Source organism: Physeter macrocephalus, chromosome 14, assembly GCF_002837175.3.
Source record: "Physeter macrocephalus isolate SW-GA chromosome 14, ASM283717v5, whole genome shotgun sequence".
NCBI lineage: Eukaryota > Metazoa > Chordata > Mammalia > Artiodactyla > Physeteridae > Physeter > Physeter macrocephalus.
The window spans coordinates 117,320,361-117,337,293 of NC_041227.1; the positions used below are offsets into that span (position 1 = coordinate 117,320,361).

The 16,933-nt window shown below is 40.0% G+C and overlaps 1 protein-coding gene across 1 annotated transcript in view; it reads left to right on the forward strand.

Moving 5' to 3' along the window:
- Nucleotides 1-16,933, forward strand: part of BRCA1 (BRCA1 DNA repair associated) — a 49,341-nt gene that overhangs the window by 12,823 nt on the left and 19,585 nt on the right. The window contains exons 4-11 of the mRNA XM_028498119.2: nt 5,140-5,217; nt 6,175-6,263; nt 6,847-6,986; nt 8,699-8,801; nt 9,973-10,018; nt 11,382-11,458; nt 12,378-15,794; nt 16,157-16,245. Of these exons, the coding sequence (XP_028353920.1) occupies nt 5,140-5,217; nt 6,175-6,263; nt 6,847-6,986; nt 8,699-8,801; nt 9,973-10,018; nt 11,382-11,458; nt 12,378-15,794; nt 16,157-16,245 (4,039 nt within the window). The remainder of the gene's footprint in view (nt 1-5,139; nt 5,218-6,174; nt 6,264-6,846; nt 6,987-8,698; nt 8,802-9,972; nt 10,019-11,381; nt 11,459-12,377; nt 15,795-16,156; nt 16,246-16,933) is intronic.

A 16,933-nucleotide genomic window follows, 5' to 3' on the forward strand; every position in this document is an offset into this window, starting at 1 on the left:
AACTAACACAACACTGTAAATCAACTCTACTCCAATAAAAATTAAAAAAAAGAAAAAAAGATAGCTTCTTAATTGTTGGAACTAAAGTACAAACCAGAGGTTTGATGAAAAAAACAGAGCCCTGGGCTTCCCTGGTGGCGCAGTGGTTGAGAGTCCGCCTGCCGATGCAGGGGACACGGATTCGTGCCCCGGTCCGGGAAGATCCCACATGCCGTGGAGCGCTGGGCCCGTGAGCCATGGCCACTGAGCCTGCGCGTCCAGTGCCTGTGCTCCGCAACGGGAGAGGCCACAACAGTGAGAGGCCCGCATACCGCAAAAAACAAACAAACAAACAAAAAACAGAGAAACAGAGCCTTGGGACTTCCCTGGTGGCGCAGTGGTTAAGAATCTGCCTGCCAATTCAGGGGACACGGGTTTGAGCCCTGGTCTGGGAAGATCCCACATGCCATGGAGCAACTAAGCCCATGCGCCACAACTACTGAGCCCATGTTCCACCATTACTGAAGCCCATGCGCCTAGAGCCCGTGCTCCGCAACAAGAGAAGCCACCGCAATGAGAAGCCCGTGCACTGCAACGAAGAGTAGCCCCCGCTTGCCACAACTAGAGAAAGCCAGCGCACGGCAACAAAGACCCAACACAGCCAAAAATAAATAAAATTTTAAAAAAAGAAAAGAAAACAGAGCCTTATTTATACAAACTGACAGGGTTTGGTGGGACCAGCAACGTAAGTGGATGCTGAGACGCTAAGCTGTGGAGCTCTCAGGGTCTTTATTTCCTTTAACAAGGGACCATATTTGTCTATTATCTTAGCTCTGTTGAGAGTAAGCCAGGGCACCCAATATAACTGAAGGTAGCCAAAAGTCAGCTTGCCTTTATTTTGCCTATACTTAGAACTATTAATTAATTGCTTCCTGCCAGGATAGACTTGGACAAGCAACTCAAAATTAGATGAGTTTCCATAACTTGTTAAACTGTTCAGGGTGTAGATGTGCTAAAAAATGAGTACTCTGAGAAGTCCCCCAAATTTGTTTGTGGCACTGTGATTTTACTATTCTCCATCAGCGTTTTCTTAAAAAGCTGAAGCTGCCCTTTAGAAAACATACTGCATTTTCTTTAAAAATGTATTGCCTTTCCTTAACCATTGGGCTTTGGAAACCCAAGAATCCCAAAACTTTTCTTAGACCTGTTCACTAAGAACCTTATGTAGAATTTGTTTATGTGTTTTCATTTAATTAGTGCATCACATAGATTCCCCAGGGCTCTAAAACAGAGTTTAATAAATTCTTCTGAGCCCTGAAAGACATGCCACTCTTCTGTTGATCTGTCAATATTTTCCTTAGCTCAGTCTTTTCAAGTCATGTACAAGTTCATTTTCTCTTTTGAGTTTAGTTAATAACCTTTACAAGTCTGTTCTTTTTCTAGCATAAAGAAAGATTGGAACTCATAATATCTTGGTTGATTTCTACCTGATTTCTATCTGGTTCTCCTGTGTTACTTATGTAACACAGGCTGCAACATCTATAGCTTGGCTTATCAAGAAATATCTTAGCTGCTGTATTCTGCAGTACTGTGTTTAGGGAATTACCTCCCTACCTCTACTCTGAATTGTTGAATTGTACCATTTGCCAGTGTGATGCATTGATGCCTCCTAGAGCCATTATGGTAGAGTGCAGGTAGTATTTGCATCTTCTCAAGGAGTGGTAGCCTCTATTTTGTGGCTCTTTAAATGGACTTTATGGGACTTCCCTGGGTCCAGTGGTTAGGACTCTGCGCTCCCAATGCAGGGGACCCAGGTTCGATCCCTGGTCGGGGAACTAGATCCCGCATGCCTCCCGCATGCCGCAACAGAGGTCCTGCACACGGCAACAAAGATCCCCCATGCCTCAACTAAGACCCAGCACCACCAAATAAACAAATAGATGTTTAAATGGGCTTTATATACAAAGCAGGTAGATTTTTTTTTTTTTTTTTTTTTTTGTGGTACGCGGGCCTCTCACCACCGTGGCCTCTCCCGTTGTGGGGCACAGGCTGCGGACGCACAGGCCCAGCGGCCATGGCCCACGGGCCCAGCCGCTCCCCTCCCAGACCGGGACACGAACCCACGTCCCCTGCATCAGCAGGCGGACTCTCAACCACTGCACCACCAGGGAAGCCCACAAAGCAGGTAGCTTTTTGATACCCCTGTCCCCTAAACTATAGAATTGTTGTCAAGTGCAATGTGGTAGTTCAAGCAACTATATAAGTGAAGAAGGACCCCTGGGTCTCCTTGACCAAACCTACCTACATTTACTTTCTCTGGTGGAAAAACCATGGGCTTTGCTACAGTTCAATCCTAGATCCAGTATCACCTTTACCACTTACCTGATTACTGTATGATCTGGGACAAGTCTCTACTGTAAAATGAAGATAATGCTTCAGGGTTGTGTAGACTGAGAGAGAGCAATGCATGTTAAAGGACCTGGCCAGTAAAAAGTGCTCTCTAAGTGTCTGCTGGCTCACCATTCCCACTACCTTTTCAGCTCCCTAAATCTTCTTTCCTGGCTCTCTTCAATGTTGGTATCTTCTCTACTCCCTTCCCCAGTCACCTCCCTCGCCATAATATTATGTCCTTTATAATAGCAGGGATTTTGTTTTCCTTTTCCACTGAATTTCTTGCATCTAGAACAATACTGGACATGTAGTAAATATTGGTTGTATCAGTGAATCACTGCTTTTAATAATCATCACCACAGCTACTTCTGCTCTCTTCCCTTTTTTCCATTCTACCTCTCTTTTGAGTCTTCTTTTGTCTTCTTCCTAAGGGAGCATTGATCTTTATGGACACCACCAGCCAAAGGGAGCAGTATTTTCCTTTCTTAAGGAAGCTGACTCAGGACTTCCCTGGTGGTTCAGTGGGTAAAACTCCTTGCTCCCAATGCAGGGGGCCCGTATTCGATCCCTGGTTGGGAAACTAGAATCCCTCATGCATTCCAGAACTAAGAGTCAGCATGCCGCAGCTAAGAAGCCCGCATGCTGCAGCTAAGAAGCCCGCATGCTGCAGCTAAGACCTGGCGCAGCCTAAATAAATAAATGTTAAAATCTTTATTTAAAAAAAAAGGAAGCTGGCTCTGAACATGTTGCATGTCATCTTCAAGTCTTCTTAGCCATATTCAGTGTCTGAGAAAAACAACAAAATTGTTCTTTATCCAAAGCCATTCTAAAACCCTGAGTGAGCCTCCTTCATTCCTTAGATGTCTAGTGAGCAGCTTGGTTATGCCAGATACTCTGTTGGGCATTGTGAATATAAAAAGGAGCATGTTTTCTTCCAGCCTTGAGGGGTTTTTGTTTTGTTTTGTTTTTTATTTAATTTAATTAATTTATTTATTTATGGCTGCGTTGGGTCTTCGTTGCTGTGCGTGGGCTTTCTCTAGTTGTGGTGAGCAGGGGGCTACTCTTCGTTGCGGAGCACGGGCTCTAGGCACACAGGCTTCAGTAGTTGTGGCATGTGGGCTCAGTAGTTGTGACGCACGGGCCTAGTTGCTCTGTGGCATGTGGGATCTTCCTGGACCAGGGCTCAAACCCGTGTCCCCTGCATCGGCAGGTGGATTCTCAATCACTGTGCCACCAGGAAAGTCCTGTGTACAAGTTTTTTGTGGACTTATGTTTTCATTTCTCCTGGAAAGAAACCTAGGAGTAGAATTGCAGAGTCTTATGGTAACTCTTTGTTTAACATCTTGAGGAACTGCCAAACAGTTTTCCGAAGTGACTGCGTTGATTTATATTTCCACCAGCAATGAATGAGGATTTCAGTTGCTCCACATCTTCTCCAATACTTATTATTATCTGTCTTTTTAATTCGGGCCATCATAGTGGGCATAAAGTGGCATCTCATTGTGGCTTTGATTTCCTTTTTCCTAATGACTAGTGATATCGAGCATCTTTTCATGTGCTTATTGACCATTTGTATATCTCCTTTGGAAAAAATAGTTCTTCATATCCTTTGCCCATTTTTTAATTGGGTTATTTCTTTTTTTATTGAATTTTAAGAGTTCTTCATATATTCTGGATACAAGTCCCTTATCAGATATATGATTAGCATATATTTTCTCTCATTCTGTGGATTGTCCCTTCATTTTCTTCATAGTGTTATTTGTAGCACCGAAGTTTTTAAGTTTGATGTAGTCTAGTGTACCCATTTTTTCTTTGGTTGCTTGTGTTTTTGCCATTTATTTATTTATGAAATCATTGCTTAACCCATGGTCACAAACATTTATAGTTTTAGTTCTTACATTCAGTTCTGTGATCCATTTTGAGTTAATTTTTCTGTATTGTGTGAGGTAGGAGTCTGTCTTCATTTTTTTGCATGTGGATATCTAGCTGTCCCAGCACTATTTGTTGATAAGATTATTCCTTTTCCATTTAATTGTCTTGGTGCTATTTTTGAAAATCAACAATAGCATAGATGTATGTTTGTACTCTCATTCTATTCCATCTATGTATATGTTTATCCTTATGCTAGTACCATGCTGTCTTGATTACTGTAACTTTTGTATTGAGGTGCTGAGTTTTTAAACTAATTATAATCATTGTACTTGAACCACTTACCATTTACCTCTGATTATGCAGCATGAAATAATTATGAGTATATCATTAAATATGCCATATTAACTTTTACTAAATTTTATTTGATCATAGCAGTAAGCCATATGCATGTAAGTTCAGTTTTCATAGATCTTTGCTTATATAGTTTGTTTTCTGATTATGCAGCATCTAAAAACAATTAAAGAAGGCCATTGGTTGTAATTCACCTGCCATTACCTTTAAAATGGCTCTTTTTTTTTTTTTTTGCGTTACGCGGGCCTCTCACTGTTGTGGCCTCTCCCGTTGCGGAGCACAGGCACTGGACGCGCAGGCTCAGCGGCCATGGCTCACGGGCCCAGCCGCTCCGCGGCATGTGGGATCTTCCCGGACCGGGGCACGAACCCGTGTCCCCTGCATCGGCAGGCGGACTCTCAACCACTGCGCCACCAGGGAAGCCCCTAAAATGGCTCTTAAGGGCAGTTGTGAGATTATCTTTTCATGGCTATTTGCTTTTTGAATATTCTCTCTGCAAAAAAAAAAAATGTAACTTGAGTTCTTTTCATTCTTTAAAATTTATAGATTTTGTATGCTGAAACTTCTCAACCAGAAGAAAGGGCCTTCACAGTGTCCTTTGTGTAAGAATGATATAACCAGAAGGTATATAATTTGGGTAGTTGGGAGGTTGGAAGTGACAACAACAGGAAAAAGTAGAAATTCCTTAATAACATAGCTGGTATTCTTATCAAACCACTCATCAGTAGAAAAATATATAAAAAAGGGTGTTTAGCTGACAGGGTAAATTATTTCTAAAGTCATTTTTCTGAAAATTTTACAGTACATCTGCCTTATACAGGTGCTAGCAATTCATTGCCTTTTTCTAATCCTTCTAAATGATGCAAGAACTTGCAGTCTTATCTAATATAGGACTGTACCACCCTGCCCCCATTGTCCTGATCCTGCTTTTATTTTTCTTCCTTGCGTATATTTCTACTTATTTACACACACATATATGCAATGCATTTATATATTGTGTGTCCCTCTGGCCAGGATGTAAGCTGTATTAGGGCACTGGCTTTGTCTGTCTCAGTCGACAATGTTTTTCCAGTGTTTGACACGTAGTAGTCACTCAGATATGTAAATGAATAAATAAATTATATTGTCTTACAACTGTACTAAACCAAAATCTCTCTTTGGACATTGTTATCTATCTGTGATTTTGAAATAATGTAATCATCATTTGGCAGAAATCCCTGAGATCTAGAAGTGGCAGTTTGGGTGGATGGGATTCAGATGTTAAGAATAATAAGTTCTCTATGCAGTGGATTTATATCTACTGTGGATTCAAAGTACTATTATTTTAGATAGTTATAGGCTTTTGGTAAGTTTGAATGGCCAAAAATAATTATAAAAACAATCAATATGCTATGTGGTTTATTCTGCTGTCAATGATGTTTTGATTAGTGTGATGTCACTAATAGCTCTGTTCTTTTCATAGTTTTTTTTTAACTGTTGCTACTTCTTTTTTTATTTGTTTACATGTCTTTCCTTATTTTAGTGTCCTTAAAAAGTTGGTAATCACTTGCTAAGTGTGTCTTTCAAACAATTTACTTTCAGAAGCCTACAAGAAAGTACAAGATTTAGTCAGCTTGTTGAAGAGCTACTGAAGATCATTCATGCTTTTGAGCTTGACACAGGATTGCAGAGTAAGTGTTGCATAACCCCAGGGGCTAATGCTCAAGTGGCCATCTATTAAAATGGAAGTTTGTGGAATTATTTTATATGAATAGGTGGTAAGACCTTTTGGTCTAGGTTAACTTTAGCTCTTTATCTGTAATCTATTTTTTAAATCATTCCCACTGGTCTCACACCTTATTTTATCCATCCTAAGATGCACGTTTTTTATTTGCACATCTCCGAAATTGGGAGCAATTTACCATCAATGGTGTGTCATTGTTTAATTTAGTGTTTTCTTTCTTAGTGGTACAGAAAATAATGGTGCATTTTATATCACTGGTATCTTAGTTTCAGTGAAATATGGTATTAATAGGCAAATTTGTTAGTATTAAGGTGGGAAAAAAAGGAGTAGAAATAACTTTGGTCTGTGTGTTCATTTCCTAGGAGTAGAACTTCTGAAGTTCATCTTTTAAAAAAGTATAGGCAACCTTTAATGCGTTGTTTTAATATTGTACAACAAAGGGCATACACAGGCTTTCTCTTTGTTCTTTGCTTACAATTAATACATATTTTTCTAACTGCAAAAATAATGTTTTCCTTTGTAATTCACAGTTGCAAACAGTTATAACTTTTCAAAAAAGAAAAATAACTCTCCTGAGCATCTAAAGGAAGAAGTTTCTATCATTCACAGTATGGGCTACCGAAACCGGACCAAAAGACTTCGACAAAGTGAACCTGAAAATCCTACCTTGGTAAGGCCATTTTTGTGTATTCTGATAACATCTCTTTATTGTGAGTTGGTGAGTGTGCTAGATGCTTATGGATTTACATAAAAAGTCAGTAAACAAGGGAAGATGGTAAATTAAGTGGCCAAACAAGAGTTAGAGGAGATGAGAGAAGGTCCCTGGTTTTAGTGCTTTTTTTCATTCTGATGAACATATTTTTGTTCATATCTGTCTAAGATAGCCACAAGGACACTGATGGTCAGCTTGCTAGTTTTTAAAATAACCATCTTATGGCAGTTCTCCAGGGACAAGGAAATATCTTCTATTTTATTTCCTCTGAAAAGTTGCCTGGAAAAAAAAAAATCAGTTTTTAACATTTGAAAATTGCTTCAAGTTAAAAGTGTAACTGTCAAAGAAAATGCAGAGATTTGCGCTGTTGTTATTCATATGTGAATGAATAATGAAGATCTTAAAAATAATAGTTCTCTGGTTTCCCTGGTGGCGCAGTGGGTATGAGTCTGCCTGTCAATGTAGGGAACATGGGTTCGAGCCCTGGTCCGGGAAGATCCCACATGCCGCGGAGCAACTAAGCCAGTGAGCCACAACTACTGAGCCTGCGCTCTAGAGCCCGCAAGCCTAGAGCCTGTGCTCCGCAACAAGAGAAGCCACCGCAATGAGGAGCCAGCGCACCACAGCGAAGAGTGGCCCCCGCTTACCGCAGCTAGAGAAAGCCCACGTGCAGCAAAGACCCAATGCAGCCAAAAATAAATAAATAAATTAATTAATTAAAAAAAAATAGTTCTCATAGTACCAGCATTCATTTTTCGGTAGACGTTGAAGGGCTTAAAAAGAAGAAGGGAAGCTTCATCAGAGTAAGGTCCCGTTTCTAAATATTCTCTCCTGTACTGAATATTCTTAGGCTTGCTGGGTTTTCTTTATTTTCATTTATCCTTTTTAAAAATTTACTTTATCTTAGTTACCACCCCTATTATCAGATATGATTAGAAATGTGTACTAAATCAACCTCATTCCCTTTCTACGCTATAATATAAAGTATTAGCTTCAAAATATGCTTTCCCCATAGAACAAAAAAAGAAAGACAATGGACTTCCCTGGTGGCACAGTGGTTAAGAATCCACCTGCCAATGCAGGGGACACGTGTTCGAGCCCTGGTCCGGGAAGATCCCACATGCTACGAAGCAGCTAAGCCCGTGTGCCACAACTACTGAGCCCACATGCCACAACTACTGAAGTCCCCGTGCCTAGAGCCTGTGCTCCACAACAGAAGAAGCCACCACAATGAGAAGCCTGCACACGCAACGAAGAGTAGCCCGTGTAGCCCCCGCTCACTGCAACTAGAGAAAGCCCGAGCGCAGCAACGAAGACCCAATGCAACCAAAAATAAATAAATAAATAATTAATTAATTAAAAAAGAAAGAAAGACAATGAAGAACAAAACCAAAAAGAAAAAAAATGCTTTCCTTATCTTTAAAAATATTACACAGATAATACATATTTAGTTTAGAAAAATTTAGAACAACAGAGGGGAAAAGTATTCAAAGCACACAAAACTTATACATTCTGGTATGTAGTCTGCGAAGTGTTTTTTTTCAGGTGTCAAAAATGTTAGCTAATTGATAATGGTCTATTTGTTTTGTCCATGGCTTTGAGTTTCTGTTAAGAAAAAAAAAGCACAGAACTGGCCAACAATTTGTTGATCATTCTTTACTGCTTAGCAGGAAACCAGTCTTAGTGTCCAGCTCCCTAACCTTGGAATTGTGAGATCTCTGAGGACAAAGCAGCAGATACAACCTCAGAATAAGTCCGTCTACATTGAATTGGGTAAGAGTCTCAGATTTTGTAAGTTTAGAATAATAGTTGCTGGATTCTTTGTCTAAGAGTTTTACCAAAAACCTTGGTCACAATTTATACAGTGGCAGGGAGCTCTGGGAAGTGAAAATAAAATAATTTTACTAGCCTTATGGTGTGTTATAAATAATGTAAAAGATGCAGGTCTCACCTTAAAGAACCTTACTTTGTAAAGAGAGCAAAAGAAAGGATGTCTGGTTATAAGTATGTGTAAATATACTTTGGAAATATGGAGAGTAGGGCTAAGAAAGAATGTGACGAGTGGGCTACAGCATTTGGAGGGATCTAAGATAACTTGTACTAGACTAGAAAGACTTTTAAGAACAGCTGAGCTCAGTTCAAACAGGTCTCTCTATGTCTTATCCTTTAGAGTATATTTATAATTGGAAAGAACGGCCCTCCTTTGAGCTCCCAAGCACTAATGTTTGCCATAGCACTTATCAGATTCGCTCGAAATTTCTTGTGTCTTTTCCCCCTTTTTTTTTTTTTTTTTTTTTGCGGTATGCGGGCCTCTCACTGTTGTGGCCTCTCCCGTTGCGGAGCACAGGCTCCGGACGCGCAGGCTCAGCGGCCATGGCTCACGGGCCCAGCCGCTCCGCGGCACGCGGGATCCTCCCAGACCGGGGCGCGAACCCGTGTCCCCTGCATCGGCAGGCGGACTCTCAACCACTGCGCCACCAGGGAAGCCCTTTTCCCCTTTTAAGATCATAAGTTCCTAGACAACAGGTATTGCGTCATAAAAATAATCAAAATAATTATAATAGAGAATATTTAGGAGCACCTACTGTAGTACACGCACTGGTGTGTTTTACTTGTGTAACTCATTTAAGATGCATGGCAAACCTGAGGTGATTACTCCTATTATACTTATTTTACAGATGAGGGAATTAAGGCACAGAGAGGTTAAGAAATTTTGCCATGGTCGTAAAGCTAGTAAGTGACAGAGTCATGAATCAAACCTGTGCTTATGACCACTTCTCTGTATTGCCTGACATATGTATCATTGTGCCTGCCATGTAGTGGGTGCTCAGTAAATATTTCTTGAAGATATGTTTTGCAACAAGTGTATTTTTTTAGTTTAACCCTTTCAATAAAAATCCTTTTATTGATTTGTTATTTGGGGGTATTTGGGGAATTTTTTTAGGATCTGATTCTTCTGAAGATACAGTTAATAAGGCCAGTTATTTCAGGTGAGTCAAAGAGAGCCTTTTTCTATGAAGCTGGCATTTTTGTATCTAGTTAATATTAAGGATTGGTATTCCTTTAGGTTAGAATCATGGCATTGGAATAGACCTTAAAGACCATCTACTTTAATCTCCTCATTTTATAGCTGAGAAAATATCCTTTTTAAAAATATTTATTTATTTATTTGTTTGTTTGTTTTTGGTTGCATTGGTTCTTCGTTGCTGCGCGCGGACTTTCTCTAGTTGCTGCGAGCGGGGGCTACTCTTCAGTGTGGTGCGCGGGCTTCTCATGGTGGTGGCTTCTCTTATTGCAGAGCATGGGCTCTAGGTGCGTGGGCTTCCGTAGTTGTGGCATACGGGTTCAGTAGTTGTGGCTCACGGGCTCCAGAGCACAGGCTCAACAGTTGTGGCACACGGGCTTAGCTGCTCAGTGGCATGTGGGATCTTCCCGGACCAGGGCTCGAACCCGTGTCCCCTGCATTGGCAGGAGGATTCTTAACCACTGCACTACCAGGGAAGTCCAGAAAATATCCTTTTTGCTTCGTTGGTTGGTTTCTTAGTAACGAGTTTGAAAGAGTTTAAAGTAACAGTAGAACTATGCACAGACTTGCTTCCAGCAGATGGTTGTGCCCTAGCTTAGTTCCTCACGTATGGTAGTGTTGACTCAGTGATAATTGTGGCTGTTGAAAACATTAGAGTACTCAGTTTTCAATTCTTTCCTTCCTCTGTTCCTTAATTCCGTCTGTAACTCAAACTTTGCATAAATTAAACCATAATCTACAAGCAGCCCCCAACTGGGTTGTCAAATTGCTTTCCTTAGGAATTATTGCTTGACCCTAAGATCTGTGATGGTGTCATTGCCAATCAGATTTTGTTTGCAAATGACTTTTTCCTGATCTCTCAATTGGGAGAAAATGGTTTTTAGCCTGAAAAGAAGCACAGAAGGCAGTGCTGCAAAGTGGTGTGCTTTTGCATTCTATTGGAATGTCTGTTCCATCCTAGTGCTCCCTTTGTTTAGATAACTTTGTGCTTGTATTCTCATTAAGATATATTTTAAGTTTTGTTGGTTTTCTCTTTACTATCTTTTAGCTATTATCTGGCCATCATTTAAATTTTAGTTCTCATTTGTACGTCCATAAAGCAATGTTCTATACTACTGCTGTGATTTTTGTGACTGTATGTTCTCAGTCTTTGACCATTTCATTTTGACTAGAAGTTACCAAAGGAGAGCGCAGATTTCAAAAAGTGAATCAAATTGATCACCCTTATTGCAACCCTACCTAGCGGAGCGAAAATACTTGATCATGTGACAACTATGTGCGCATATAAACGACTGTTTCTCACTAAGGCTTCTGTCTTTTCCCTATAGTGTAGGAGACCATGAATTGTTAGAAATCACCCCTCAAGGAGCCAAGGCTGAAGCCAGTTTGAATCCTGCAAAAAAGGGTAATGGCAAGTCTTCCAACTTAACAGGCACTAAAGAAAGAATAGGTAGATGCGGTACTGTAATTAGATTATTCTGAAGAACCATTTGGGACGCTTATAATTCACAACATTTCTTGGCAGAGTTAGAATATCGTTCTTTCTCAGATGTCATGGTACAGCCTGACAATGGCACTAGACTGATATGGTTATAATAGTACCCTTTGTAATTGGTTGTTGCCTTTACTTTTAACTGCTGTGTTTTTATTTCATACTTTGCATACTGGTATTTAGATAGAGGGAGTATGAGTCTGAAGATAGAACAGAGCACTATATGTCTGATGCCCAAACTGTGCATTTTTTTTTTTGATTGAAGTAGAGTTGATTTACAATATTGTGTTAATTTCTGCTGTACATCAAAGTGATTCAGTTTTACATATATATACATGTTTTGTAATATTATTTTCCATTATGGTTTATCACAGGATATTGAATATAGTTCCCTGTGCTATACAGTAGGATCTTATTATTTATCCATTCTATATATACTAGTTTGCATCTGCTAACCCCAAACTCCTGCTTCATCTCTCCCTCACCTTCCCTCTCCCTTAGCAACCACATGTCTGTTCTCCATGTCTGTGAGTCTCAAACTGTGCTTTTAATTCACTGTTAGAGTTTAGCGAAATAGGAGGTATGGTTTATGAATAGGGAGAATTCTGAAATTAAAATTCTAATTATTTTGAATGGAAATAATGAGACTCTAGATAAATAGGAATTAAGCAGAAGAGTATGAGCTACATCTTCAGTATACTTGATAGTTGAGGTTTCTCTAAGAATAGCCAGTTCCTTCATTCCCCCTCAGCCAAGTTGTATTAAGTACATATATTTTTCATAATAATTCAGTTTTTAAGCACCTTGGTTTTTTTGTGTTTTTTTTTTCCAGCTGCTTGTGAGTTTTCTGAGAAGGACATAACAAAGGCTGAACATCATCAATTCAGTAATAAAGATTTGACCACCACTGAGAAGCATGAAACTGAGAAGCATCCAGAAAAGTATCAGGGTATTTCTGTTTCAAACTTGCATGTGGAGCCATGTGGCACAGATACTCATGCCAGCTCATTACAGCATGAAAACAGCAGTTTATTACTCACTAAAGACAGAATGAATGTAGAAAAGGCTGAATTCTGTAATAAAAGCAAACAGCCTGTCTTAGCAAAGAGCCAACAGAGCAGATGGGCTGAAAGTAAGGACACATGTAATGATAGGCAGACTCCCAGTACAGAGAAAAAGGTAGTTCTGAATGCTGATCCCCTATATGGGAGAAAAGAACTGAATAAGCAGAAATCTGCATGCTCTGACAGTCCTAGAGATTCCCAAGAGTTTCCTTGGATAGCAGTGAATAGTAGCATACAGAAAGTTAATGAATGGTTTTCCAGAAGTGATGAAATGTTAACTTCTAACGACTTACGTGATGGGGGATTTGAATCAAACCCTGAAGTAGCTCGTGCAGTGGAAGTTCCACAGGAAGTTGATGGATATTTGGGTTCTTCAGAGAAAATAGACTTAATGGCCAGTGATCCTCATGGTGCTTTAATACGTGAAAGTGAAAGAGTCCACTCCAAACCAGTAGAGAGTAATATTGAAGATAAAATATTTGGGAAAACCTATCGGAGGAAGGCAAGCCTCCCTAACTTGAGCCACGTAGCTGAAAATCTAATTATAGGAGCATCTACTGTAGGACCTCAGATTACACAAGAGCGCCCCCTCACAAATAAACTAAAGCGTAAAAGGAGAAGTACATCAGGCCTTCATCCTGAGGATTTTATCAAGAAAGTCGATTTGGCAGTTATTCCAAAGACTCCTGAAAAAATAATTGAGGGAACTGACCAAACAGAGCAGAATGGTCATGGGGTGAATATTACTAGTAATGGTCATGAGACTGAAATGAAAGGTGATTGTGTTCAGAAAGAGAAAAATGCTAACCTAACAGAATCATTGGAAAAAGAATCTGCTTTCAGAACTAAGGCTGAACCTATAAGCAGCAGTATAAGCAATATGGAACTAGAATTGAATATCCATAGTTCAAAAGCACCTAAAAATAGGCTGGGGAGGATGTCCTCTTCCAGGAAGATTCATGCACTTGAACTAGTAGTCAGTAGAAACCCAAGCCCACCTAATCATACTGAACTACAAATTGATAGTTGTTCTAGCACTGAAGAGATGAAGAAAAAACATTCCAGCCAAATGCCAGTCAGGTGCGGCAAAAAGCTTCAATTCATTGGAGATAAAGAACCTACAACTGGAGCCAAGAAGAGTAACAAGCCACATGAACAAATAAATAAAAGACTTGACAGTGACACTTATCCAGAACTAAATTTAACAAACATACCTGTTTTTTTTACTCACTGTTCTAGTTCTAATAAACTTCAAGAGTTTGTTAATCCTAGCCTTCAAAGAGAGGAGAACCTAGGAACAATTCAAGTGTCGAATAGTACTGAAGACCCCAAAGATCTGACATTAAGTGGAGGAAAAGGTTTGCAAATTGAAAGATCTGTAGAGAGTTCCAGTATTTCCTTGGTACCTGATACTGATTATGGCACTCAGGATAGTATCTCATTACTGGAAGCTGACACCCTAGGGAAGGCAAAGACAGCACCAAATCAACATGTGAGTCTGTGTGCAGCAATTGAAAGCCCCAAGGAACTTATCCACGGTTGTTCTAAAGATATTAGAAACGACACAGAGGACTTTAAGGATCCACTGGGACATCACGTTAACCACATTCAGGAGGCGAGCACAGAAATGGAAGAGAGTGAACTTGATACACAGTATTTGCAGAATATGTTCAAGGTTTCAAAGCGTCAGACGTTTGCTCTGTTTTCAAATCCAGAAAATCCAGAAAAGGAATGTGCAACAGTCTGTGCCCACTCTGGGTCCTTAAGAGAACAAAGTCCAAGAGTCCCTCTTGAATGCAGACAAAAAGAAGAAAATCAGGGAAAGAGTGAGTCTAAAATCAAGCATGTGTGGGCAATTAATACAACTGTGGACTTCCCTGTTGCTGGTCAAAAAGATAAGCCGAGCGATCATGCCAAACGTAGCCCCAAAAGAGTAACTAGGCTTTGTCAGTCATCACAGTTCAGAAGCAACAAAACTGAGCTCATTATTGCAAATAAACATGGGATTTCACAAAACCCATATCTTATACCATCACTTTCTCCCATCAGGTCATCTGTTAAAACTATATGTAAGAAAAACCTGTCAGAGGAAAAGTTTGCGGAACCTGTAATGTCACCTGAAAGAGCAATGGAAAACGAGAGCATCATTCAAAGTACAGTGAGCACAATCAGCCAAAATAACATTCGAGAAAGCACTTTTAAAGAAGTCAGCTCAAGCAGTACTAATGAAGTAGGTTCCAGTACCAATGAAGTAGGCTCTAGTATTAATGAAGTAGGTTCCAGTGGTGAAAACATTCAAGCAAAACTAGATAGAAACAGAGGACCTAAATTAAGTGCTTTGCTCAGATTAGGTCTCATGCAACCCGAAGTCTATAAGCAAAGTCTTCCTGTAAGTAACTGTCAACTTCCTGAAATAAAAAGGCAAGGAGAAAATGAAGGCACACTTCAGGCTGTTAATGCAGATTTCTCCCCATGTCTAGTTTCAGATAACCTAGAACAACCTATGGGAAGAAGCCATGCTTCTCAGGTTTGCTCTGAGACATCTGATGAGTTGTTAAATGATGACAAAATAAAGGAAAATAGCAACTTTGCTGAAAGTGACATTAAGGAAAGATCTGTTTTTAGCAAAAGTGTCCAAAAAGGAGAATTCAGAAAGAGCACTGGCCCTTTAGCCCATCATACATGTTTGGCTCAGGGTCACGAAAGAGGGGCTGAGTCCTCAGAAGAGAAAGTGTCTAGTGAGGATGAAGAGCTTCCCTGCTTCCAACACTTATTTGGTAAAGTAACCAATACACTGTCTCCATCTACCAGACATAATGCTGTTGCCACAGAGGGTCTATCTAATGAAACAGAGGAGAACTTAATATCATTGAAGAATAGCTTAAATGACTGCAGTGACCAGGTAACATCGGCAAAGGCATCCCAGGAACATCACCTTCATGAGGAAGCGAGATGTTCTGATAGCTTATTTTCTTCACGGTGCAGTGCAGTGGAAGACTTGACTGCTAATACAAACACCCAGGATCCTTTCTTGATGTTTGATCCTTTTTCCAAACAAGTGGGGCATCAGTCTGAAAACCAGGAAGTTCTGAGTGACAAGGAATTGGTTTCAGATGATGACGAAAGGGAAACTGGCTTGGAAGAGGATAATCGCCAAGAAGAGCAGAGTGTGGATTCAGACTTAGGTATTGGAACCAGGTTTTTGTGTTTGCCCCCGTCTATTTTATAGAAATGAACTAAATGTTTATGCCTTTGGGGGAGGACATTTTACGAGTTTCCAAGTACAATGGAAGTAACTGCTTCTTAAACTTTAAACATGTTCCTCCCAAGGTGCTTTTCCTCAAAATGCCCTAATTATTGGTGGACTTGCTTCTGGTTTTCATCCTTACGATTCCTAAGAGGAAATCCGGTGTCCCCAAAGAGTATAATCATTTTGTGTGACATGAATGTGAAGTTTGTCCTGTCAATGAGAAGAAACAGGTACTGCAAGTTGGAGTATTGGCTGTCTGTTTTTACATCTGAATCTCTGTTTTTACTATCATTTAAGATGAAGCAGCATCCGAGTATGAGAGCGAAACAAGCCTCTCTGAAGACTGTTTGGGGCTGTCCTCCCAGAGCGATATCTTAACCACTCAGGTAAAAAGCACATGGGGATGTGTGTGTGGTGTTCTCAGTGCTATGCATCCCGCATTCTTACATTTGCTTATATCACCTCTTAGAATTAATGGTATAACAGTTGTGTGTGGGACCTAGTCTCCTCAAATTGGATTGTAAGCACCGAGATGGAACACGTTGCCTCCTAGTTCATACACACACGTACATACCAACATGCTCACTGCGGAACACTAAATACTGAATTTAATGAATAAGTGAAACCTTCAAAACCCATTTGCCCTATAGCAAAAACATATATGAAAACACTACTGTATCAAATAGAGGGGTGTGTTTCTTCTCAGTACCAAATTGACACCTACAGAGTTCTCTTCCTGTTAGACACTATCTAGCCTTTCACTGTTTGGTGGATACTTCTTTTTGTTTTTTCTTTTTAAATCGTATAGTTATTTGTTCTTCAGTGCCTGTAAGTCATCTTTTTTCTTTCAAAAAGTACACAATTTTACCTCTTGTTCCTAGTGGTCAATATCCCATATTTTGGTGACTTGTGAGGGGGGTAACAGCTTTGTCATATCTACAACATTCGGCAACATGAATATTTCAGTACTCCAGGCAGAATAGTCTCCTAGAAAAAGCATTCTCTACCACAGCATCTAAAAATTAACATCATATTCCTCACAGAACCTGGCTCTGTCTCCTAATTTTTATGTTG